Raw genomic sequence first — 24,913 nt, forward strand, 5'->3', positions numbered from 1 at the left:
AACTTAATATAAAATTCTATCGTATTGTGGTCACTATTTCCTAATGGTTCCTTTACAGCAAGGTTATCAATTAGCCCTTTCTCATTCCAGAATACTAAATCTAAAATAGCCCGATCTCCAGTTGGTTCCACAATGTACTGTTGCAGAAACCCATCTCGTGCACAGTTCAGGAAATCATCCTCCACAGGAAAACTTTAAATAGTCAAATCTAGAGGTACCAAGACCTAGATGAGTGTTTCAGGAGCAGATGAACTGAGGCAGGGGCAGAGTTAAATGGTGTCATGGAGACTGAAGTAGGCGGTCTTGGTAATGGAGTGCATGTGTGGTCGGAAGCTCACCTCGATACGATACCTCGATACGTCAGATACGATACCAAAGTTGTGTACGGTCTGGTTCAGCTTCAGACAGTTGCCAGAGAGAGGGATGGAGCCTGTGACAAGGGAACAGAATCTGTGCTGGGACTGAAGATAATGGTGTCTGTCTTCACAATATTTAGTTGGAGGAAATTTCTACTTATCCAGTACTGAATGTTGAGAACAGCGTGACGAATCAGAGAAAGTGGGGTGGCCGTCGAGAGATGTTTTGGTGTGGTAGAACTGGGTGTCATCAGTGTACATTTACAACACAACCTTGTATTTTTGGGTGATGTCATTGAACGACAGCATAGAGTTGAGAAATAGGGAGCCAAGGCTAGATCATTGGGGGCCTCCAGAGGTAACAGTGCAGCAGCAGGAAGAGAAGCCATTGGAGGTGATTTATTGGCTGGGACAGGATAGATAAGAATAGATAAAAGCAAAATACTGCGGATGCTGGAAATCTGAAATAAAAACAAGAAATGCTGGAACCGCTCAGCAGGTCTGGCAGCATCTGTGAAAAGAGAAGCAGAGTTAACGTTTCGGGTCAGTGACCCTTCATCGGAACTGACAAATATTAGAAAAGTCACAGGTTATAAGCAAGTGAGGTGGGGGTGGGGCAAGAGATAACAAAGGAGGTCTAGATTGGACCAGGCCACATAGCTGACCAAAAGGTCACGGAGCAAAGGCGAACATATTGTTTGCTATGTGGTCAGCTATTGTCAGCTATGTGGTCTGGTCCAATCTAGACCTCCTTTGTTATCTCTTGTCCCACCCCCACCTCACTTACTTATCACCTGTGACTTTTCTAATATTTGTCAGTTCCGATGAAGGGTCACTGACCCGAAACGTTAACTCTGCTTCTCTTTTCACAGATGCTGCCAGACCTGCTGAGTGGTTCCAGCATTTCTTGTAGATAAGAATAGAACTAGGCAAGAGACATCCTACCAGCTGGATAATGGAGGGGAGCCATTGGAGGAAGATGGCGTGATTAACCGTGTCAAAGGCTGCAGACAAGTCAAGAAGGAAAAGGAGGGTTAGTTTTCCATGATCACATTCATATGGCTATTTTTGATTTTTGATCAGAATCGTTTCAGTACTGTGGCAGGGGTGGAAATATGATTGGAGGGATTCAAACATGCAGGTCAGGGAAAGATGGGCACAGATTTGCGATGTGTCAACACGTTCAAGGACTTTGGAAAGGAGAGGTAAGTTGGAGATAGGGCAGTACCTAACAAGGACAGGGAGGTCCATTGATATTCTGTGATCAAAGTTGGGTTTTTGGGAGGGGTAATGATGACAGATTTGAAGGGAAGGGGAAGAACCATCAACAGTATCAGCTAACATGGCGCCATGAAGGGAAGTTGGATAGTCAGCAGTTTGATGGGAATAGGGTTGAGGGAGGAGGAGGTTGGTCTTTTGGAGAGGGCATGAGGGAAAACTTGTTTTTTGTTCTTTCATGGCATGTGAGCATCGCCGGCAAGGCCAGCATCTATTGCCCATCTGTCATTGCCCAAGAGAAGGTGGTACTGAGCTGCCTTCTTGAAATGCTGCAGTTCATGTGGTGTGGGTACACCCACAGTGCTGTTAGGAAGGGAGTTCCAGGATTTTGACCCAGCGAGGAACGACGATATTGTTCCAAGTCAGGATGGTGTACGGCTTGGAGGGGAACTCACAGGTGATGGTGTTTGCATGTTTAGAGGGGATTTGAGGGGAAAAAAATTTCACCTAGAGGGTGGTTGAAATTTGGAACACTGCCTGAAGGGGTGGTAGAGGCAGGAACCCTCACAACATTTAAGAAGTATTTAGATGAGCACTTGAAACGCCATAGCATACAAGGCTACGGGCCAAGTGCTGGAAAATGTGATTAGAATAGATAGGTGCTTGATGGCCGGCATGGACATGATGGGCCAAAGGGCCTGTTTCTGTGCTGTCCAACTCTATGACTCTATGGTGTTCCCATGCAGCCCTTGTCCTTCTAGGTGGTAGAGGTTGCGGGTTTGGAAGGTGCTGTTGAAAGGGCGAGTTGCTGCAATGCCTCTTGCAGATGGTACACACTGCTGCCACTGTGCGTTGGTCGTGAAGGGACTGAATGTTTAATGTGAATGATGGGGTGCCAGTCATGCAGCTGCTTTGTTCTGGATTGTGTTGAGCTTTTTGAGTATTGTTGGACTGCACTCATCCCACTCCTGACTTGTGCCTTGTATATGTTGGCCCGACTTTGGGGAGTCAGGAAGTGTAATGCTCACCACAGAATTTCCAGCCTCTGACTTACTCTTGTACATTCAAACTGAGGTCTCATTTGAAAGGACAGTTATCTAGCTTATTGTGCCAATGGCCCATGGCCTTTACTGTAGCTATCAGGGTAAAAGGTTTCCTCAATTTTCAATCCTTAAGCAACGTAGTTTTTTGGTGTCATTCAATATTCTGCATTAAAAATTTATTTGCGGACATTACTTGCATAAATTGTTTGAAAAAATGTATTCAAAAGTCCGAGTATTTCATAGGAAAACATTTAGCCCTCATAACTACCTTACAGCTGCTGTATAATTATGTTCATTTCTACAGTTAAGAATTTAAGCAACTGAACACAAATATAAATGTATTTCCCACTTGGACAAGAATAGGAGGATCAGGCAAATGAATGTGTGGCTGAAGAGCTGCTGTAGGCGGGAGGGCTTCAGCTACTTGGATCATTGGGATCTCTTCTGGTGCAGAGATGACCTGTACAAAAAGGACGGGTTGCATCTAAACTGGAAGGGGACCAATATCCTTGCAGGGAGGTTTGCGCGCACTACTCGGGAGGGTTTAAACTAGTCTTGTAGGGGGGTGGGAGCCAAAGTAGTAGATGCTCCGATGAGATAGTTGAGGCAACTGTAGAGGTTAAAGCAAGCAAGTCCAGTAGGCAGGCCATACAGGGGCAGGACAGGGAGTGTGGAAGGTCTGGTAGGCTAAACTGCATTTACTTTAATGCAAGAAGCCTTACAGGTAAGGCAGATGAACTCAGAGCATGGATCGATACATGGGATTGTGATATTATTGCTATTACGGAAACGTGGTTGAGGGATTGGCAGGACTGGCAGCTCAATGTTCCAGGGACCCGATCTTTCCGGCGTGACAGAGGTGGAGGTAAGAGAGGAGGGGGAGTTGTACTATTGATTAGGGAGGACATCACGGCAGTACTTAGAGAGGATATCCTGGGGGAAATGTCCAGCGAGGCCATATGGGTAGAACTTAGAAATAAGAAAGGAGTGATCACTTCGATGGGATTATACTATATTCCCCCCAATAGTCAGAGGGAATTGGAGCAGCATATATGTAGGGAAATCACAGATAAGTGTAGGAATTATAGGGTTGTAATAGTAGGTGATTTTAACTTCCCTAATATTGACTGGGACTGCCTTAGTGCTAAGGGATCAGATAGGGAAGAATTTGTTAAGTGTGTCCAGGATAGTTTTCTGAAGCAGTATGTGGATAGCCCTACTAGAGAAGGGGCTACACTCGACCTCCCCTGAGGAAATGAGGATGGGCAGGTGGTTGGTGTGGCAGTGGGGGAGCACTTTGGGACCAGTGACCATAACTCTATTAGCTTTTAAAAGTGAAATAGGAAGAGTTCAGGACTGGAATGTTCCTGTTAGGTGGAAGGGCACGGCTGGCAGGTTTAGGGAACCTTGGTTGACGACGGATATTGAGGGTCTGGTCAGGACAAAATGGAGGCATATGTCAGGTATAGGCAGCTGGGATCGAGCAAGTCCCTCGAGTAATATAGGGGATGTAGGAAATTAGGAGGGCAAAAAGGGACCATGAGATTTCTCTGGCAGATGAGATAAAGAAGAATCCTAAAAGATTCTATCAGTATATTAAGAGTAAAAGGGTAGCTAGGGAGAGAGTAGGTCCCCTTAAGGATCAGTGTGGCAATCTATGTGTGGAGCCACAGGAAATGAGCGAGGTCTTAAATGAATATTTCTCATCTGTATTTACCGTGGAGAAGGTCATGGAAGCTAGTGAGTTCAAGGGAGGAAATAGCGATATCCTGGAGCATATCAACATTACAAAGGAGGAGATGTTGGAGGTTTTGAAGTGCATTAAGGTGGATAAATCCCCAGGGCCTGACCAGGTGTATCCTAGGATGCTCTGGGAAGCAAGGGAGGAGATTGCTAGGGCCCTGGCAGAGATTTTTGTATCATCGTTAGCCACGGGTTAGGTACAGGAAGACTGGAGGGAAGCTAATGTTGGGGATTTATTTAAGAAGGTCAGCAGGGATAAGCCAGGGAACTACAGGCCGGTGAGCCTTGCATCAGTGGTGGGAAAGTTTTTGGAAGGGATTCTGAGAGACAGGATTTATATGCAGCTGGAAAGGCATGGTCTGATTAGGGACAGTCAGCATGGCTTTGTGCGTGGGAAATCATGTCTCACGAATTTGATTAGTTTTTCGAGGAGGTGACCAAGAGGATTGACGAGGGCAGGGCGATGGACATTGTCTACGTGGACTTTAGCAAGGCCTTTGACAAGGTCCCGCATGGTAGGCTGGTCCAGAAGGTTTGAACACATGGGATCCAGGGTGAGCTAGCAAGTTGGATACAAAATTGGCTTGGTGATAGGAGGCAGAGGGTGGTAGTGGAGGGTTGTAGTAATCTCTTGATTACTCCCAGTACTATGTGCAAGTGAGTATAGAAATAGGAGGATCATGCAGATGAATGTGTGGCTGGAAAGATGGTGCATGAGGGAGGGCTTTAGATTTCCTGGGACACTGGGACCAGTTCTGGAAAAGGTGGGCCTGTACAGGCAGCCAGATTGCACCTGAACAGAGCTGAGAAAAGTTTCCTTTGGTGCCAATTTGCTAGTGCTATTGGGGAGGGTTTAAACTAACTTGGCAGGGGTGTGGGAACCAGGAGGAACAATCAGAGAGGAATACCAAGGTGCACAGAATACTGGGAGAGATAATTTGCATGTATGTGAAAGCATGTAATGTTGCGAATAAGATTGGTGAGTTACATGCAGATTGATGTGTGGAAATTTGATGTTGTGGCTATAACAGAGACCTGGCTCAAAGAAGAGCAGGACTGGGTGTTAAATGTTCCTTGATACAAGATGTTCAAGAAAAATAGGAAAGGGAACAAAGGGGGAGGGGTGGCAGTACTGATTAAGGAGAACATTGCAGTGCTGAAGAAAAAGGATGTCCCAGAGGGGTTGAGGACAGAATCAATTTGGCTAGAGCTAAGGATCAAAAAAGGTGCAGTTACACTGCTCAGTGTTGTCTATAGGCCACCAGCTAGTGGGAAGGATGTCGAGCAACAAATTTGCAAATAAATTATGGAGAGGTTTAAAAATTATTGTATAGTTATCATTGGGGATTTTAATTATCCAAACATAAGCTGGGATAGCAGTAATGTAAAGGGCAGTGAGGGGAAAAAGTTCCTAGAGTGTGTTCAGGAAAATTTTCTAAAGTAGTATGTTTCTAGTCCAATGAGAAAGGAGGCACTGCTGGACCTGAGTCTTGGGAATGAGGTGGGCCAAGTGGATTAAGTGTTAGTAGGAGAACATTCAGGGGACAGTGATAATTTTATCATAAGGTTTAGGTTGACTATGGAAAAGAACAAAGAACGATCCAGAGTAAGGTTAATTAACTGGGGGAAAGCCAACTTCAGTGGGGTAAGAATGGATCAGGGACAAATAAATTGGAGTCAAATGTTGGTAGGAAAAACAGTTGTTGAACAATGGGCTACCTTCAAAGAGGAGATAGTTCGTGCACAGTCAAGGTATGTTCCCTCGAAGGGGAAAGGTAGTGTAAACAAATACAGAGCTCCCTGGATGACAAAAGGGGTGGAGATTAAGATAAAGAAGAAAAAGTGTGCTCCCGACAGATGCCCAATAGAAAATACTACTGAAGACCAGGCTGAATATCGAAGGTTCAAAGGGGACGTGAACAGCAAAAAGAGTGTGAAAAGAGACTGGCAGTTAATATAAAAGGGATTCCTAAGTTTTCTATAGACCTATAAATAGTAAAAAGGTGGGAAAAGGAGAAGTGGGGCCGATTAGGGATCATAAAGGGGATTTACGCATAGAACTATTAAGTGAATGCTTTGCATCTATCTTTACTAAGGAAGAAGATACAACCCAGACAATGGTGAAAGGGGAGGTAATTCAGACACGAGAAGGGTTTAAAATTGATGAGGTATTGGATAGGCTGACTGTACTTCAAATGGATAAGGCACTAGGATCGGATGGAATGCATCCAAGGATACGGAGGGATGAGAGTGGAATTGCGGAGGCCATAATTTTTTAGTCTTCCTTAGACTTGGGGGTGGTGTCAGAGGACTGGAGAATTGCAAACATTACCATCCTTGTTGAAAAAGGCATGTAAAGATAAACCCAGCAACTACAGGCCAGTCAGTTTAACTTCGGTGGCAGGGAAAAATCTAGAAAGAATAATTTGGGACAAAATCACATGGACAAATGCGAGTAAATGAAAGAAAGCCAGCATGGATTAGTGTAGGGTTAGTATAAATGGGGGGTTGATGGTCGGCATAGTCTTGGTGGGCTAAAGGACCTGTTTCAGTGCTGTATCTCTAAATAAAATTAAATAAATATTAATGACCTAGTCCTTGATGTATATGGCACAATTATTAAAGTTTGCAGTTGATACGAAACTTGGAAGCACTGTGAACTGTGAGGAGGATAGTATAGAAATTCAGAAGGACATAGACAACTTGTGGAATGGGCGGACAGATGGCAGATGACGTTCAATGCGGAGAAATGTGAAGTGATACATTGTGGTAGAAAGAACATGGAGAGACAATATAAAATAAAAGGTACAATTCTAAAGTGAGTGCAGGAGCAGAGAGACCTGTGGGTATATGTGCAAAAGTCATTGAAAGTGGCAGGACCAGTTGAGAGAGCAGTTAATAAAGCATGCGGTATCCTGGGCTTTCTTAATCGGGGCATAGAGTACAAGAGCAAGGAAGTTATGTTGAACTTGTATAAGACACTACTTCAGCTTCAGCTGGAGTATTGCATCCAGTTCTGGACGTTGTACTTTAGGAAAGATGTGAAGGCATTAGAAAGGGTGTAGAAAGGATTCCAGGGATGAGGAACTTCATATATGAAGATGGATTGGAGAAGTTGAGGCTGTTTTCCTTTGAGAAGAGAAGGCTGAGGGGAGATTTGATAGAGGTACTCAAAATCATGAGGGGTCTGGACAGAGTAGATGGAGAGAAACTGTTCCCACTCGTGAAATGACCGAGAACGAGAGGGTACAGATTTAAAGTATTTGGCAAGAGAAGCAAAACGGCATGAGGAAAGGCTTCTTTACGCAGTGAGTGGTTAAGGTCTGGAATGCGCTGCCTGAGAGTATGGTGGAGGCCAGTTCAGCTGAAGCATTCAAAAGGAAATTAGACAGTTATATGAAAAGGAAGAATTTACAGGGTTATGGAGAGAAGATGGGGGAGCGGTACTAAGTGAAATGCTCATTAGGAGAGCTGGTGCAGACATGATGGGCCGAACGGCGGCCTCCTGTGCTGTAACAGTTCTGTGATTGTTACTTTGTAAGTAGCTAATATTCTAAATTACAGAGTAAGGTATTTTCTTCACTTCTTAAAACCTTGCGTCACATTTATATGTTAACACCATCTTCCTTGAAGTGAAATGTTTGCATTTAAAAGTCCCAACCTCCTCTCAGTTGCAATAGGTTGGATCTCCCAGACCTTTCTCAAGGGAAATGTCCCCTTTGCTCACTTCTTCTGAGCACTTTCCACCTGGACTTCCGTGAATAAGGTTGATCTCTGGTGGTCCTGTTGGTCTTTTCGTTCGCCACAAAACTCAACATTCAAACCAGGTTCAAGTCCTGGCAAATAAAAACAGAAAGTGCTGGAGATATTCAGCATGTCTGGCAGCATCTGTGGAGAGAGAAACAGTTAACATTTCAGGTCTGTGACCTTTCATCAGAACCCTTCACAGCCTTTCGTTGTATCAGCTTTCTGAGAGCAGGTGTTCCCTCTCCCTCCCTTGAGGCTGTCACCGCTGGTTGTTGTCTTCCTTACAGCCTGCAAATTTCCCAAAGTCTTTAGAAATTATACAGAATCAATAGGTCAGTAGCCATTTGTTTTTTCCAATATGCAGAGCCCACCAGACTGGCTACAGCAGAGCCACCCAGGCTTTGTTTCCAGGTGTTATCAATTGCTATTTGTATTTAGATCTCAGAGTCACTGACTCCTTGTTTACGATCTGAAAGTCTGGGAGGGTGAAAGCCATTGTTCTTTGGGTGTTACAACCAGGGATAGGCACCAACATGTTGCAGCACGGACATTTGACAAGATTATTGGCTCAGCCATGGGCAGGGGGCAATTAATCTGTATTCTCTCTTCCCCCCTCTGTGTCCACCTCTCTCTCCCCCCGTTCCTCTCTTCTCTGCCCCCCCCCTTGCTCTTTTCTTTCCCCCCTCCCATTCCTCTCTTTTCCTCTGTGTCCCCCGTGCCCCCTTTCCTCTCTCCCTCCCCCGCCCCTCCATGTCCCCCCCCTCACCCTCTTCCTTCTCCCACCATGCACCAGGAATGGCAAAATAATGCCGCTCACTGCACTCCGCACTCTGAGAGAAACCAGGGTCTTTGGAGGGCTGAGAACCTGGACTGTCTGCCTAAACGAAAGCTTTCTCCAGCTCAAAGAAGTCTTCCCTTTCCAGCTCTGTCATTGCTTTCCTGTGCAATATCTTATCTGTTCTTCTTACAATACCACTCTGCATAGCTGATTCTGCAGGTCAGATGGGCAGGGAGCACTTGATTCACAATACCTGTCTTCCCAGTGAGTCCCGCCTCCCCCGCACTCCCCTTTCACAAAGATCCACGCACGGGCAAACCATTTGCACTTTTGATTGGTGGATTGGCTGGCTGAATTTTTTTTTTTATTCATTCATGGGATGTGGTCGTCGCTGGCTTGGCCAGCATTTATTGCCCATCCCAAATTGCTCTTGAGAAGGTGGTGGTGAGCTGCCTTCTTGAACCGCTGCAGTCCATTTGGGGTAGGCAAACCCACAGTGCTGTTAGGAAGGGAGTTCCAGGAACGGCGATATAGTTCCAAGTCAGGATGGTGTGTGACTTGGAGGGGAACTTGCAGGTGGTGGTGTTCCCATGTATTTGCTTCCCTTGTCCTTCTAGTTGGTAGAGGTCGCGGGTTTGGAAGGTGCTGTCTAAGGAGCCTTGGTGCACTGCTGCAGTGCATCTTGTAGATGGTACATACTGCTGCCACTGTGTGTCGGTGGTGGAGGGAGTGAATGTTTGGGAATGGGGTGCCAATCAAGCGGCTGCTTTGTCCTGGATGGTGTCGAGCTTCTTGAGTGTTGTTGGAGCTGCACCCATCCAGGCAAGTAGAGAGTATTCCATCACACTCCTGACTTGTGCCTTGTAGATGGTGGACAGGCTTTGGGGAGTCAGGAGGTGAGTTACTCGCCTCAGGATTCCTAGCCTCTGACCTGCTCTTGTAGCCATGGTATTTATATGGCTACTCCAGTTCAGTTTCTGGTCAATGGTAGCCCCTAGGATGTTGATAGTGGGCGATTCAGCAATGGTAATGCCGGTGAATGTCAAAGGGAGATAGTTAGATTCTCTTTTGTTGGAGATGGTCATTGCCTGGCACTTGTGTGGCGCGATTGTTACTTGCCACTTATCAGCCCAAGCCTGGATATTGTCCAGGTCTTGTTGCATTTCTACACGGACTGCTTCAGTATCTGAGGAGGCACGAATGGTGCTGAACATTGTGCAATCATCAGCGAACATCCTCACTTCTGACCTGATGATTGAAGGAAGGTCATTGATGAAGCAGCTGAAGATGGTTAGGCTGAGGACACTACCCTGAGGAACTCCTGCAGTGATGTCCTGAATACAAAACTTCGGCAAGCCATAGCACCTAGCCCAATGCCCCAATAATTCCAATCCTTTGTAATTACTTTTGCTCCTGGTAATTTTAAATGTCTTGTTCAAAGCCTTTAAACTTGTGTTTTAAAATAATCTAGTGGCTAGGTTATTTTAAAACACAAGTTCAAAGGCTTGGAGCAAGACATTTAAAATTACCACTGACCTAAAATTTTTAGCACTGGCATGTTGCCGATCCCTAGTTACAACCTTTTCTGCTTTGATGTGGGTTCTTTGTTGTCCTGGGAACCAAGATCCCTGTCTTGTCTTTTCGCAGAGTTGATGAGGTCACATGACTTCTCTGACTCCATTTTACCCCACATGAAAAATCACAGTTTTTGAAACATAATCATGCGACAAAGTCTAGCGTTCATAACAGTACTATGTAATTCTATATAATATGGTTCCCTTTTTGAGTTGAGTTGGTTCCAAGCTGAAACGGGCGACTATAATCTCTGTGGAAATACTCAGTATTCCTGAGTCAGTATTCCAGGACATTATTAATGATTGACCATCTAGCCTGGTTCAGTAACGGGAGGTATGCTTGTGTGCTGCAGTTCTTCCGCACTCCTGCTCCTGGCAGCTGTGAGAGGGGCGGCGCAGTGGTTAGCACCGCAGCCTCACAGCTCCAGCGACCCGGGTTCAATTCCAGGTACTGCCTGTGTGGAGTTTGCAAGTTCTCCCTGTGTCTGCGTGGGTTTCCTCCGGGTGCTCCGGTTTCCTCCCACATGCCAAAGACTTGCAGGTTGATAGGTAAATTGGCCATTATAAATTGCCCCTAGTATAGGTAGATGGTCGGGATAATATAGGGACAGGTGGGGATGTGGTCGAAATATGGAATTAGTATAGGATTAGTATAAACGGGTGGTTGATGGTCGGCACAGACTCGGTGGGCCGAAGGGCCTGTTTCAGTGCTGTATCTCTAAACTAAACATATACTTTGTGCTAGTAAACTCTGCAATTTTAGTTGGTTAAACTCCCAACAATACCCATTCATTTACTCGAAGATCCACAAGTCTTGGGTTTTTCTAATCAGCATCAGACTCTCTAAATAGTATTTATACCTATAGAGAGAGAATGTGCTCTCCATATTGAGCAAACAGGAACTCTTACCTGTTTGGATTTCTCAGTAACTTAGTTTGTAGACTCTTATTCATAATGATGGGTATCCAACTTAATGACTAAAGAAAGATCATATGATTTTACCCAATTTCAAGCAAAATTTTGAAATGCACTGTTCGGTTTGTTTGCACTAAATTGACCACTTTCAGGTATATATTCCAAGTAGAACCTGTTAAAGTTTCTTTGAAAGCAATTCTTTTCTGTAGGGCCTTCCATATATTCTAGAATTGCTGAGGGGAGAGGAATGGAAGTTCATGAATGCAGCAGCTAATTTATTTGAAAAGAAGGACTTGCATTTATATAGTGCCTTTCATGACATCAGGATGGTCCAAAGAAGTACTTCTAAAGTGTATACGCTCTTGTAACATAGGAAACCCGTCAGCCAATTTGTGCACAGCAAGCTTCCACCAACAGCAAAGTGCTCATGCCAGATAATCTTTTTAGTGATGTTGGTTGAGGGATAAATATTGGTCAGGATAGCTGCTCTGCTTTTCTTTGAAATAGTCCATGAGATCTCATCCAAAAAACAGTACTGACCTGAAATGTCTACCCAGGTTCTCGTGCTCAAGTCTCTGGAGCGGACTCGCAGCCTTCTAAGTCAACAAAAGTGCTGCCAACTGAGCCACAGCTGCCATTGTGGGATGGTGGTGGGTTACAAAACATACAATAAAATCTTGTGTATCCATACTCAATCAGTTTGCTGCTGCCATTTGTTTTCCTCTGTTTGCCTGCATTATTATTTTGATGAACTAATGTAATTCATGTACTTTGGAACATGAGAAATCTGAGTTCAGTTTGAGCTAGAGGAGCTACACAATATCCCATGAACACCAAGACCAATGTTTAATTGCATTCCTCCACTGACATTCTGACTTGACTTCTTCATACACTGAATTATAAATTTGAGCCTTTTATCTGATTTAGGACTATTTGTCACAGATCATGGAGCAACATGTCTGATGTTATGGGATCATAACTTGTTCACCTGTTATATGAGCTGATGTCTACAGTATGTTGGTTTGGGAAGAAAGGATAAAAGAAATGTGGTTTCTTAGTGACTGATATTCTCCTATTTTTCTGATCAGAAACCTGCTGCCCATCAATCATGTTTGCATTGAGGATGGGGAGAGGCCTATGGTACTGCTACCCTATATGAATTGGGGGAATCTGAAACTCTTCCTTCGACAGTGCAAGCTTGCTGAAGCCAACAATCCACAGGTAACTGCTGAGCACTAGTACTATTTTATATATTTCATGGGTCCAACATTTAACTATGATAACTAAGAAAACATCTGGTATCTGTTATGAGTGTAAATACATGCTGTCTTCATAGAAGTGATACAACACAGAAGGAAGTCATTCAGCCCATTGTGCCCGTGTAGCTCTTTGAAAGAGCTATCTAGTTGGTTCCTCTCCCCTGCTCTTTCCCCATAGCCCTGCAGATGTTTCCTATTCAGGTATTAGTCCAAACGTACCTTTTGAAAGTTAATATTGAATCTGCTTTCAGCAGTGTATTCCAGATAATCATAATTTGCTGCATAAAAAACCTTCTCATCTCTCTTTTTTGTCAGTTGTCTTAAAGCTGTGCCCTCTTGATCCTTCTGCCATTGGAAACAGATTATCTCTATTTACTCTAACAAAACTGTTGATAATTTTCAATACCTCTGTTAAATCTCTCCTTAACCTTCTCTGCTCTAAGGAGAAAAACTCCAGCTTCTCCAATCTCTCCACATGACTCAAGTCTCTTATCCCTGGCACCATTCTAATGAATGCACCCTCTACCAAGGCCTTTGTATTCTTTCTAAAGTGAGAACAAAGAACAGTACAGCACAGGAACAGGCCATTCGGCCCTCCAAGCCTGCGCCGATCTTGATGCCTGCCTAAACTAAAACCTTCTGCACTTCCGGGGCCCATATCCCTCTATTCCCTTCCTATTCATATATTTGTCAAGATGTCTCTTAAACGTCGCTATCGTATCTGCTTCCACCATCTCCCCTGGCAGCAAGTTCCAGGCACTCACCACCCTCTGTGTAAAGAACTTGCCTCGTACATCCCCTCTAAACTTTGCCCCTCGCACCCTTAAACCTATGTCCCCTAGTAACTGACTCTTTCCCCCTGGGAAAAAGCTTCTGACTATCCACTCTGTCCATGCCACTCATAACTTTGTAAACCATAACTCATAACTCATGTTGCCCCTCCACCTCCGTCGTTCCAGTGAAAACAATCCAAGTTTTTCCAACCTCTCCTCATAGCTAATACCCTCCAGACCAGGCAACATCCTGGTAAACCTCTTCTGTACCCTCTCCAAAGCCTCCACGTCCTTCTGGTAGTGTGGCGACCAGAATTGCACGCAATATTCTAAGTGTGGCCTAACTAAGGTTCTGTACAGCTGCAACATGACTTGCCAATTTTTATACTCTATGCCCCAACCGATGAAGGCAAGCATGCCGTATGCCTTCTTGACTACCCTATCCACCTGCGTTGCCACTTTCAGTGACCTGTGGACCTGTACGCCCAGATCTCTCTGCCTGTCAATACTCCTAAAGGTTCTGCCATTTACTGTATACCTCCCACCTGCATTAGATCTTCCAAAATGCATTACCTCACATTTGTCCGGATTAAACTCCATCTGCCATTTCTCCACCCAAGTCTCCAACCGATCTATATCCTGCTGTATCCTCTGACAATCCTCATCACTTTCCGCAACTCCACCAACCTTTGTGTCGTCCGCAAACTTACTAATCAGACCAGCTACATTTTCCTCCAAGTCATTTATATATACTACAAACAGCAAAGGTCCCAGCACTGATCCCTGCGGAACACCACTAGTCACATCCCTCCATTCAGAAAAACTCCCTTCCACTGCTACCCTCTGTCTTCTATGACCGAGCCAGTTCTGTATCCATCTTGACAGCTCACCTCTGATCCCGTGTGACTTCACCTTTTGCACCAGTCTGCCATGAGGGACCTAGTCAAAGGCTTTACTGAAGTCCATGTAGATAACATCCACTGCCCTTCCTTCATCAATCATCTATGTCACTTCCTCAAAAAACTCAATCATATTTGTAAGACACGACCTCCCCTTCACAAAGCCATGCTGTCTCTCGCTAATAAGTTTGTTTGTTTCCAAATAGGAGTAAATCCTGTCCCGAATAATCCTCTCTAATAGTTTCCCTACCACTGACGTAAGGCTCACCGGCCTATAATTTCCTGGATTATCCTTGCTACCCTTCTTAAACAAAGGAACAACATTGGCTATTCTCCAGTCCTCTGGGACTGGAACCTGTAGCCAATGAGGATACAAAGATTTCTGTCAAGGCCCCAGCAATTTCTTCCCTTGCCTTCCTCAGTATTCTAGGGTAGATCCCATCAGGCCCTGGGGACTTATCTACCTTAATGCTTTGCAAGACACCCAACACCTCCTCCTTTTTGATAATGAGATGACTGACACTATCTGCACTCCCTTCCCTAGGCTCATCATCCACCAAGTCCTTCTCTTTGGTGAATACTGATGCTGAATACTGAATTGAACACACTACTCCAGCTGAGGCCAAACCACTGATGTGTAAAGATGTAATAAGAACAAGAAATGTTGGAAATACTCAGCAGGTCTAGCGGCATCTGTGGGGAAAGAGACAGAGTTAATGTTTCAGGTCAGTGACCCTTCATCAGTTCTGAAAAAGGGTCACTGACCTGAAACATTAACTCTGCTTCTCTTTCCACAGATGCTGCCAGAGCTGCTGAGTATTTCCAGCATTTCTTGTTTTTATATCATGTATGCCTTTTTTTTTAGCAGCCTTCTCAGCATGTCCTGCCACCTTCAAAGATTTTTATATGTGAACCCTCAGATTTTGTTTTCGAACCAACTTTAAAATTGTACCATTTAGTTTGTATTCTTTGTTTCTCTTGCCATATTCAATTCAGTTTTTTTGGCCATTATGGTGCCCTTTTTACACTCCAAACATGACACGTCATAAAATCATAGAAGATGTGGTGCAAATGAAGGCCCTTAGACCCATCAAGTCAACAGTGGCTCTTTTGAAGAGCAATCCAGTTAGACCCACTTCCCTGCTCTTCCACCATCTCCCGATAATTTTTTTCTCCTTCAAGTATTTATCCAGTTCCTTTTTGAAGGCTGCTAGTGAATCTGTTTCCACCGCCCTATCAGGCAGTGCATTCAAAATCATAACCATTTGCTGCATAAAAAGTTTTTCTTTATGTAGCCTCTGTTTTTTTTGTGTATCGCCTTAAATATGCACCCCCTAGTTCAATCCTTCAGCCGCTGGAAGCAGTTTCTCTTTATTTTCTGGCTGCGTTTGCTGACAACACTACCACTAGGTGGCGCTGCAGTGACACGTGTGCAAATGCAGCATGTGTCACTAAAACGTCACAGTCTGTTACTTCCGGCAGCTGCTAGGACTAAAGATGGCGCTGCTCAAATAATCACACAAAGGCAACCTAACTTAAACACATGGCAGCACACAGTGGCGGGAGGGAGAGATTGAGCGAGCTGAGTGGGCCGGGGTCGAGGGGGAGAGCAGCGGGGGTGGGGGGTGGGTAGTGGAGCGGTGTGGCCGGAGAGAGTAGCGAGGGTTGAAGGGGGGAGCAGGGCAGCCGGAGAGAGCAGCGAGGGTGGGGAAGCGGAGCGGCCGGCGAGAGCAACGAGGGTGGGGGAGCGGAGCAGCCAGAGAGCAGCAGCGAGGGGGGGAGCGGAGGGGGAAGAGCTGAGCTTGATGCATCGTGAATTTCCGTTGGCGTTGCATTGCTGTACGCGTAAAGCGCATGTGCAGAGGCCGACCAGGCGCGTTGCCCAAAGATGCACACGTCACATGATGACGTCATCGGCGCATGCATTAAACAGTCCTGGCAAGTCAGAATGCAGCGCATGCGCAGAGAGCAGGAGCCCATGTGCGCACCTTGGTGCATCCTGATGACATCAGTGGCCGGCTGCGTTGTCAGGAATCACTTTGGTATTTGCTCTGTCTAAACCCTTCATGATTTTAAACACCTCTATCAGATCATCCTTGCTTTCTCTGCTGTAAAGAGAACATACACAGCTTCCCTAATCCATCCGTGAAACTCATAGAAACGTAGGTTACAGTACAGAAGGAGGCCATTCAGCCCATCATGTCTAGGCAGGCTCTAAGCAAGAGCAACACATCAAGTCCTACTGCCCTGCCCTTCCCATAGTCCTGGAAATTGTTTCTCATCAGGTGCTTATCAAATTCCCTTTTGAAAGCCACGATTGATTCTGCCTTCACCACACTCTCAGACACTGCATTCCAGATCCGAACCACTCACTGTATTTAAAAAAAAAAGGTTTTCCTCATCTTGCCATTGGTTCTTTTCCCATTCACCTGATATCAGTATCCTCTGGTTCTCAACCCTTGAGAACAGTTTCTCTCTACCCTGTCTAGACCCCTCATGGTTTTGAACGCCTCTATTAAATCTCCTCTCAACTTTCCCTTCTCTAAGGAAAATAGCCTGAGTTTCTCCAATCTATCTACGTAACTAATCTATCCCTGGAACCATTCTCAAATCTTTTCTGCACCCTGGGTTGCAAATGAGGAAATTAGAGCTGCATATAGCATGGGCAATACTGTAATAATGGGCAACTTCAATTTACAGATAAGAACATACAAATTCGAAACAGATTAGGCCACTCAGCCCCTCGAGCTTGCTCCGCCATTCAACAAGATCATGCCTGATCTGATTGTAACCTCCACATTCCCGTCTACCCCCGATAACCTTTCACCTCTTGCTTATCAAGAACCTATCTACCCCTGCCTTAAAAATATTCAAAGACTCTGCTTGCACCGCCTTTTGAGGAAGAGAATTCCAAAGACTAACGACCCTCTGTCTTAAATGGGCAACCCCTTATTTTTAAACAGTGACTCCTAGTTCTAGATTCTCCCACAAAGGGAAACATCCTTTCAACATGCACCCTGTCAAGACCGCTTCAGATCCTATGGCCAGACTTTTACGCCACCCCAGCCAGCCACATGGTGGTGGGGGATGGCGTAAAATTCAGCGGAAGGCTCCGAGAGGCCGTCCCGACCTGCTCATGGGGTGGGGAGGTGGGTTGGGTGGTGGTTTAGTTTAGTTTAGAGATACAGCACTGAAACAGGCCCTTCGGCCCACTGAGTCTGTGCCGACCATCAACCACCCACCTATACTAATCCTACACTAATTCCATATTTCGACCACATCCCCACCTGTCCCTATATTTCCCTACCACCTACCTATACTAGGGGCAATTACTAATGGCCAATTTACCTATCAACCTGCAAGTCTTTGGCGTGTGGGAGGAAACCGGAGCACCCGGAGGAAACCCACGCAGACACAGGAAGAACTTGCAAACTCCACACAGGCAGTACCCAGAATTGAACCCGGGTCGCTGGAGCTGTGAGGCTGCGGTGCTAACCACTGCGCCGCCCTGGTGGTGGTGAGAAACAGGCTGCCCGCCCCAGGCCATTCAAGGCCCTCAAGTGGCCACTTAAGGGCCTTCGCCCGCCTCCACAGGGATTTTACGCATGGCAAGTGGGCGTCCGGGAGACGTGAAAGGCCAGCCAGTGAAACTTGGCGGTCTCTCAGCGCACCAGGGAGGGGCCCGGACAAACAGGCACAGGGTGCTTGATTGAGGGCCGCCCACGCTTCCCCAACCACCCCTAGGACCCGAGATGCCCCCCTTCCGCGTCCCCCCCCAAACGACAATCCTTGCCTTGCCGGGTCGCGACCGATTACACCAGCGGGGCAACGCTAACATACCTGCACTTCAGGCTTCGTGTCCTCGACTGGGCTGCAGTCCCAGCAGTGGCCACTGGGACTAAGAGCTGCCGGCTCGGTGATTGGCTGGCAGCTCAGTGAAGCAGGACTTCCTCCCTCAAGCAGGTGGAAGTCCCGCCGCGGAACAATTAAAGCCCGGGGACCCATAAAATGAGGGACGGATCCCCGGGCCGGGCGGAAGCGGGTTTGCCACCAACTTTTACGTCAGTGGCCAGCTACCGTCCGCCCAACATAAAATTCAGCACAGTGGCGCAGTGGTTAGCCCTGCGGCCTCACAGCTCCAGCGACCCGGGTTCGGTTCTGGGTACTGCCTGTGCGCAGTTTGCAAGTTCTCCCTGTGACCACGTGGGTTTCTGCCGGGTGCTCTGGTTTCCTCCCACAGCCAAAGACTTGCAGGTTGATAGGTAAATTGGCCATTGTAAATTGCCCCTAGTGTAGGTAGGTGGTAGGAGAATTGAGGGAAGGTGGGATTGTGGTAGGGAATATGGGATTAATGTAGGATTAGTGTAACTGGATGGTTGATAGTCGACACAGACACGGTGGGCCAAAGGGCCTGTTTCAGTGGTGTATCTCTCTATGACTCTATGTTTCAATGAAGTCGCCTCTTACTCTTCAAACTCCAGCGGATACAAACCTAGCCTGTCCAACCTTTCCTATCCAGGCTTTTCTCAGAAGACAACCTGCCCATTCCAGGTATTAGTCTAGTAAACCTTCTTTGAACTGCTTCCAATGCATTTACATCCTCCTTAAATAAGGAGACCAGTACCATACACAGTACTCCAGATGTGGTCTTAGCAATGCCCTGTATAGCTGAAGTATAACCTCCGTACCTTTGTATTCAATTCCCCTTGCAATAAATGATAACATAGAAAATAGGAGCAGGAGTAGGCTATTCGGCCCTTCGAGCCTGCTCCGCCATTCATTACGATCATGGCTGATCATCCAACTCAGTAACCTGTTCCCGCTTTCCCCCTATTTCCTTTGATCCCTTTCACCCCAAGAGATATATCGAACTCCTTCTTGAAAACATACAATGTTTAGATCTCAACTGCTTTCTGTGGTAGCGAATTCCATAGGCTCACCACTCTCTGGGTGAAGAAATTTCTACTCATCTCAGTCCTGAAAGGTTTATTCCGTATCCTTAGACTATGACCCCTGATTCTGGACTCCCCCACCTTCGGGAACATCCTTTCTGCATCTACCCTGTCAAGTCCTGTTAGAATTTTATAGGTTTCTATGAGATCCCCCCTTACTCTTCTGAACTCCAGCAAATATAATCCTAACCGACTCAATCTCTCCTCATACGTCAGTCCCGCCATCCCCCCAGGAATCAGTCTGGTAAACCTTCGCTGCACTCCCTCTATAGCAAGAACATCCTTCCTCAGATAAGGAGACCAAAACTGCACACAGTATTCCAGGTGTCGCCTCACCAACGCCCTAAATAATTGCAGCAACACATCCCTGCTTCTGTATTCTAATTGTCTAGCTATCAAGGCCAACATACCATTTGCTCTTTTTACCGCCTGTTGCACCTGCATACTCATCTTCAGCGACTGGTGTACGAGAACACCCAGGTCTCGTTACATATTCCCCTCTCTCAGTTTATAGCCATTCAGATAATTTGCCTTCCTGTTTTTGCTACCAAAGCGGATAACCTCACATTTATCCACATTATACTGCATTTGCCCACTCACTCAACTTGTCCGAATCACCCTGAAGCCTCTCTGCATCCTCCTCACAACTCACCCTCCCATGCAGTTTTGTGTCGTCTGCAAATCTGGAGATATTACATTTAGTTCCCTCATCTAATGAGCTATGAGTAATCTGGGTATAACACAGTTAACATTTTCAGCCTACCACCCACAGACACAAGGGGCTTCAGAACGGTACCATCAGATCCTCAAACCGATGGATGTATTTTAGTTTAGTTTAGAGATACAGCACTGAAACAGGCCCTTCGGCCCACCGAGTCTGTGCCGACCATCAACCACCCATTTATACTAATCCTACACGAATGCCATATTCCTACCACATCTCCACCTGTCCCTATATTTCCCTACCACCTACCTATACTAGGGGCAATTTATAATGGCCAATTTACCTACCAACCTGCAAGTCTTTTGGCTTGTGGGAGGAAACCGGAGCACCCGGAGAAAATCCACGCAGACTCGGGGAGAACTTGCAAACTCCACACAGGCAGTACCCAGAATTGAACCCGGGTCGCTGGAGCTGTGAGGCTGCGGTGCTAACCACTGCGCCACTGTGCCGATTTCCAGAAGGCATTTTTTAAGGTGCCACATCAAAGTTTATTGCAGAAAATAAAAGCTCATGCTGTAGGGGGTAATATATTGGCATGGATAGAAGATTGGCTAGCTAACAGGAAACTCTTCTTCTTTGGCCTTCTTGTCTCGAGAGACAATGGGTAAGCGCCTAGAGCTGGTCAGTGGTTTGTGAAGCAGCGCCTGGAGTGGCTATAAAGGCCAATTCTAGAGTGACAAACTTTACGACAGGTGCTGCAGATAAAATTGGTTGTCGAGGCTGTTACACAGTTGGCTCTCCTCTTGCGCTTCTGTCCTTTTTTCCTGCCAACTGCTAAGTCTCTTCAACTCGCCACTCGTTAGCCTCACCTTTATGGCTGCCCGCCAGCTCTGGCGATCACTGGCAACTGACTCCCATGACTTGTAATCAATGTCACAGGACTTCATGTCGCATTTGCAGACTTCTTTAACAGGAAACAGAGTAGGCATAAATGGGTCATTTTCTGGTTGGCAAGATGTAAGGAGTGGTGTGCCACAGGGATCTGTGCTGGGGCCTCAACTTTTTACAATTTATATAAATGACTTAGATGAAGGGACTGAAGATCTGGTTGCTGAATTTGCTGATGACTCAAAGGTAGGAAAGTAACTTGTGAAGAGGACATGAAGAGGCGACAAAGAGATATAGATAGGTTAAGTGAGTGGGCAAAGACCTGGCAAACAGAGTATAATGTGGGAAAGTGTAAAATTGTCCACTTTGGCAGGAAGAATAAAAAAGAAGCATATTATCTAAATGGTGAGAGATTGCAGAGCTCTGAGATGCAGAGGAATCTGGGTGTTCTAGTGCATGAATCGCAAAAGGTTAGCATGCAGGTAGAGCACGTAATTAGGAAAGCTAATAGAATGTTATCGTTTATCGTGAGGGGAATTGAATACAAAAGTAGGGAGGTTATGCTTCAGCTATACAGGACATTGATGAGACCACATCTAGAGTATTGTGTACAGTACTGGTCTCCTTATTTAAGGAAGGATGTAAATGCGTCGGAGGCAGTACAGAGAAGGTTTACTAGACTAATACCTAGAATGGGACGGCTGTTTTACGAAGAAAGATTGGACAGGCTAGGCTTGTATCCGCTGGAATTTAGAAGAGAAAAATGCATCTTGATTGAAACATATAAGATCCTGAGGGATCTTGACAGAGTGGATGCGGAAAGAATGTTTCCCCTTGTGGGAGAATATAGAACTAGGAGTCACTGTTTAAAAATACGGGATCGTCCATTTAAGACAGAGATGAGGAGAATTTGTTTTCTTTTGGAGGGTCATGAGTCTTTGGAATTCTCTTCCTCAAAAGGCGGTGGAAGCAGAGCCTTTGAATATTTTTAATGGAAGAGGTAGATAGATTCTTGACAAGCAAGGGGGTGAAAGGTTATTGGAGGTAGGTGGAAATGTGGAGTAATCAGTTCAGCCATGAATTTATTGAATGGTGGAGCAGGCTCGAAGTGGCCTACTCTTCCTAATTCATATGTTCATTTATTCATGTTCATGTCATGAATATTCCCATGATTGGGACAAAGGGCTAGAATTTCTTTTGTTTGCCACTGGGGATTCACCGAATGAGTCGACCGGTTTTAGTCCTTTTGAATTACTTTATGGACATGAGGTGAGAGATCCACTAAAACTAATCAAAGAAAAGTTTTTGGAATAGAGGGACAAATCTTGCATGTTAGATTATGTATCCGTGTTCTGGGAGTGGCGCACAAGAGCCCGCAGAGTGGCTCAGGAACGAACATTTCAATCAGGGAATGAGATTTTAGTATTACTGCCTTTACAGGGTGAACCACTGAAAGCACGGTTCAGTGGACCTTATAGAGTAGTCAAAAGAATTGGTAAAGTCAATTATTTAATTGCCACCCAGATCAGTGGAAAAAGAATCAGCTGTGTCACATCAGTATGTTGAAACAGTATCACTGCTGGGTGGAGGATAAGCAGGAACAAGTATGTCTGGTAGTAGGAACAGTGAAACATAAAAGGGATAGTGCGGATGAGGCAGAAGGAGGCCTAGAAAATTCTCAAATAGAGCCTCCTACTATCCGGTTAGCTAAACTGAATTGTTAGGGAGATTAGAATAGAATCATAGACGGTTTATTTATTATTTTTTTTATTTTTATTTAGAGATACAGCACTGAAACAGGCCCTTCGGCCCACCGAGTCTTTGCCTACCAACAACCACCCATTTATACTAAACCTACAGTAATCCCATATTCCCTATCACTTACCTACACGAGGGGCAATTTACAATGGCCAATTTACCTATTACCTGCAAGTCTTTGGCTGTGGGAGGAAACCGGAGCACCCGGCGAAAACCCACGCAGACACAGGGAGAACTTGCAAACTCCGCACAGGCAGTACCCTGAATCGAACCCGGGTCCCTGGAGCTGTGAGGCTGCGGTGCTAACCACTGCGCCACTGTGCCATTTAAGGCACAGAAAGAGGCCACTTGGCCCATCGTGTCCATGCTGGCCGAGAAACGTTCCACCTATTTTTGAGGAAGTGACAAAGATGATTGATGAAGGAAGGGCAGTGGATGTTATCTACATGGACTTCAGTAAAGCCTTTGACAAGGTCCCTCATGGCAGACTAGTACAAAAGGTGAAGTCACACGGGATCAGAGGTGAGCTGGCAAGATGGATACAGAACTGGCTCTGTCATAGAAGACAGAGGGTAGCAGTGGAAGGGTGCTTTTCTGAATAGAGGGATGTGACTAATGGTGTTCCGCAGGGATCAGTGCTGGGACCTTTGCTGCTTGTAGTATATATAAATGATTTGGAGGAAAATGTAGCTGGTCTGATTAGTAAGTTTGCGGACGACACAGAGGTTGGTGGTGTTGCGGTAGTGATGAGGATTGTCAGAGGATACAGTAGGATATAGATCGGTTGGAGACTTGGGCGGAGAAATGGCAGATGGAGTTTAATCCGGACAAATGTGAGGTAATGCATTTTGGAAGGTCTAATGCAGGTGGGAAGTAAACAGTAAATGGCAGAACCCTTAGGAGTATTGACAGGCAGAGAGATCTGGGCGTACAGGTCCACAGGTCACTGAAAGTGGCAACGCAGGTGGATAAGGTAGTCAAGAAGGCATACGGCATGCTTGCCTTCATCGGTCGGGGCATAGAGTATAAAAATAGGCAAGTCATGCTGCAGCTGTACAGAACCTTAGTTAGGCCACACTTAGAATATTGCGTGCAATTCTGGTCGCCACACTACCAGAAGGACGTGGAGGCTTTGGAGAGGGTACAGAGGAGGTTTACCAGGATGTTGCCTGGTCTGGAGGGCATTAGCTATGAGGAGAGGTTGGATAAACTCGGATTGTTTTCACTGGAACGACGGAGGTGGAGGGGCGACATGATCGAGGTTTACAAAGTTGTGAGCGGCATGGACAGAATGGATAGTCAAAAGCCTTTTCCCAGGGTGGAAGAGTCAGTTACTAGGGGACATAGGTTTAAGGCGAGGAGCAAAGTTTAGAGGGGATGTGCGAGGCAAGTTCTTTACACAGAGGGTGGTGAGTGCCTGGAACCTGCTGCCGGGGGAGGTGGTGGAAGCAGATACGATAGCGACGTTTAAGAGACATCTTAACAAATACATGAGTAGGATGGGAATAGAAGGATATGGGCGCCGGAAGTGCAGAAGGTGTTAGTTTAGGCAGGCATCAAGATCGGCGCAGGCTTGGAGGGCCGAATGGCCTGATCCTGTGCTGTACTGTTCTTTGTTCTTTGTTTGTATTCTAATCACACGTTCCAGAACTTGGTCCATAGCCCTGCAAGTTACGGCACTTGAGGTGCATGTCCAGACTCCTTTTGAATGAGTTGAGGGTCTCTGCCTGAATTACCCTTTCAGGCAGTGAGTACCAGACCCCCACCACCCTCTTTGTTTTTCCTCATCCCCCCCTGTAATTTTTCTACCAATCACTTTAAATCTCTGCCCCCTCGTCTCTGACCTCTCTGCTAAGGTGAATAGACCCTTCACCTCCACTCTATCCAGGCCCCTCAAAATTTTGCACATTTCAATCATATCTCCCCTCGGCCTTCTCTGTTCCAAGGAGAACAATCCCAGCCTATCCAATCTTTCCTCTTAGCTGCATTTTTCCAGTCTTGGCAACATCCTGGTAAATCTCCTCTGTACCCTCTAGTACAGTTATATGCTTTCTGTAATGAGGTGACCAGAACTGCACACAGTACTCAAGTTGTGGCCTAACCAATGAGTTATACTGTTCCAGCGTAACTTCCCTGCTCTTATATTCTGTACCTTGGCTAATAAAGGAAAGGATTCCATATGCCTTCTTAACCATCTTACCAACCTGTCCTGCTAACTTCAGGAATCTGTGAACATTCGCTCCAAGCTCCCTCACTTCCTCTACACGTCTCAGTATTTTCCCATTAATCATGTATTCCTTTGCCTTCTTTGACCTCGCCAAATGCATCACCTCACACTTCTCCAGG

At 45.8% G+C, this 24,913-nt stretch overlaps 1 protein-coding gene across 1 annotated transcript in view; it reads left to right on the forward strand.

Moving 5' to 3' along the window:
• ryk (receptor like tyrosine kinase) overlaps positions 1-24,913 on the forward strand; it is a 429,626-nt gene that overhangs the window by 317,958 nt on the left and 86,755 nt on the right. The window contains exon 12 of the mRNA XM_068042876.1: positions 12,463-12,595. Within this exon, the coding sequence (XP_067898977.1) occupies positions 12,463-12,595 (133 nt within the window). The remainder of the gene's footprint in view (positions 1-12,462; positions 12,596-24,913) is intronic.

Source organism: Heterodontus francisci, chromosome 11 (assembly GCF_036365525.1).
Source record: "Heterodontus francisci isolate sHetFra1 chromosome 11, sHetFra1.hap1, whole genome shotgun sequence".
In the NCBI taxonomy this organism is placed as follows: domain Eukaryota; kingdom Metazoa; phylum Chordata; class Chondrichthyes; order Heterodontiformes; family Heterodontidae; genus Heterodontus; species Heterodontus francisci.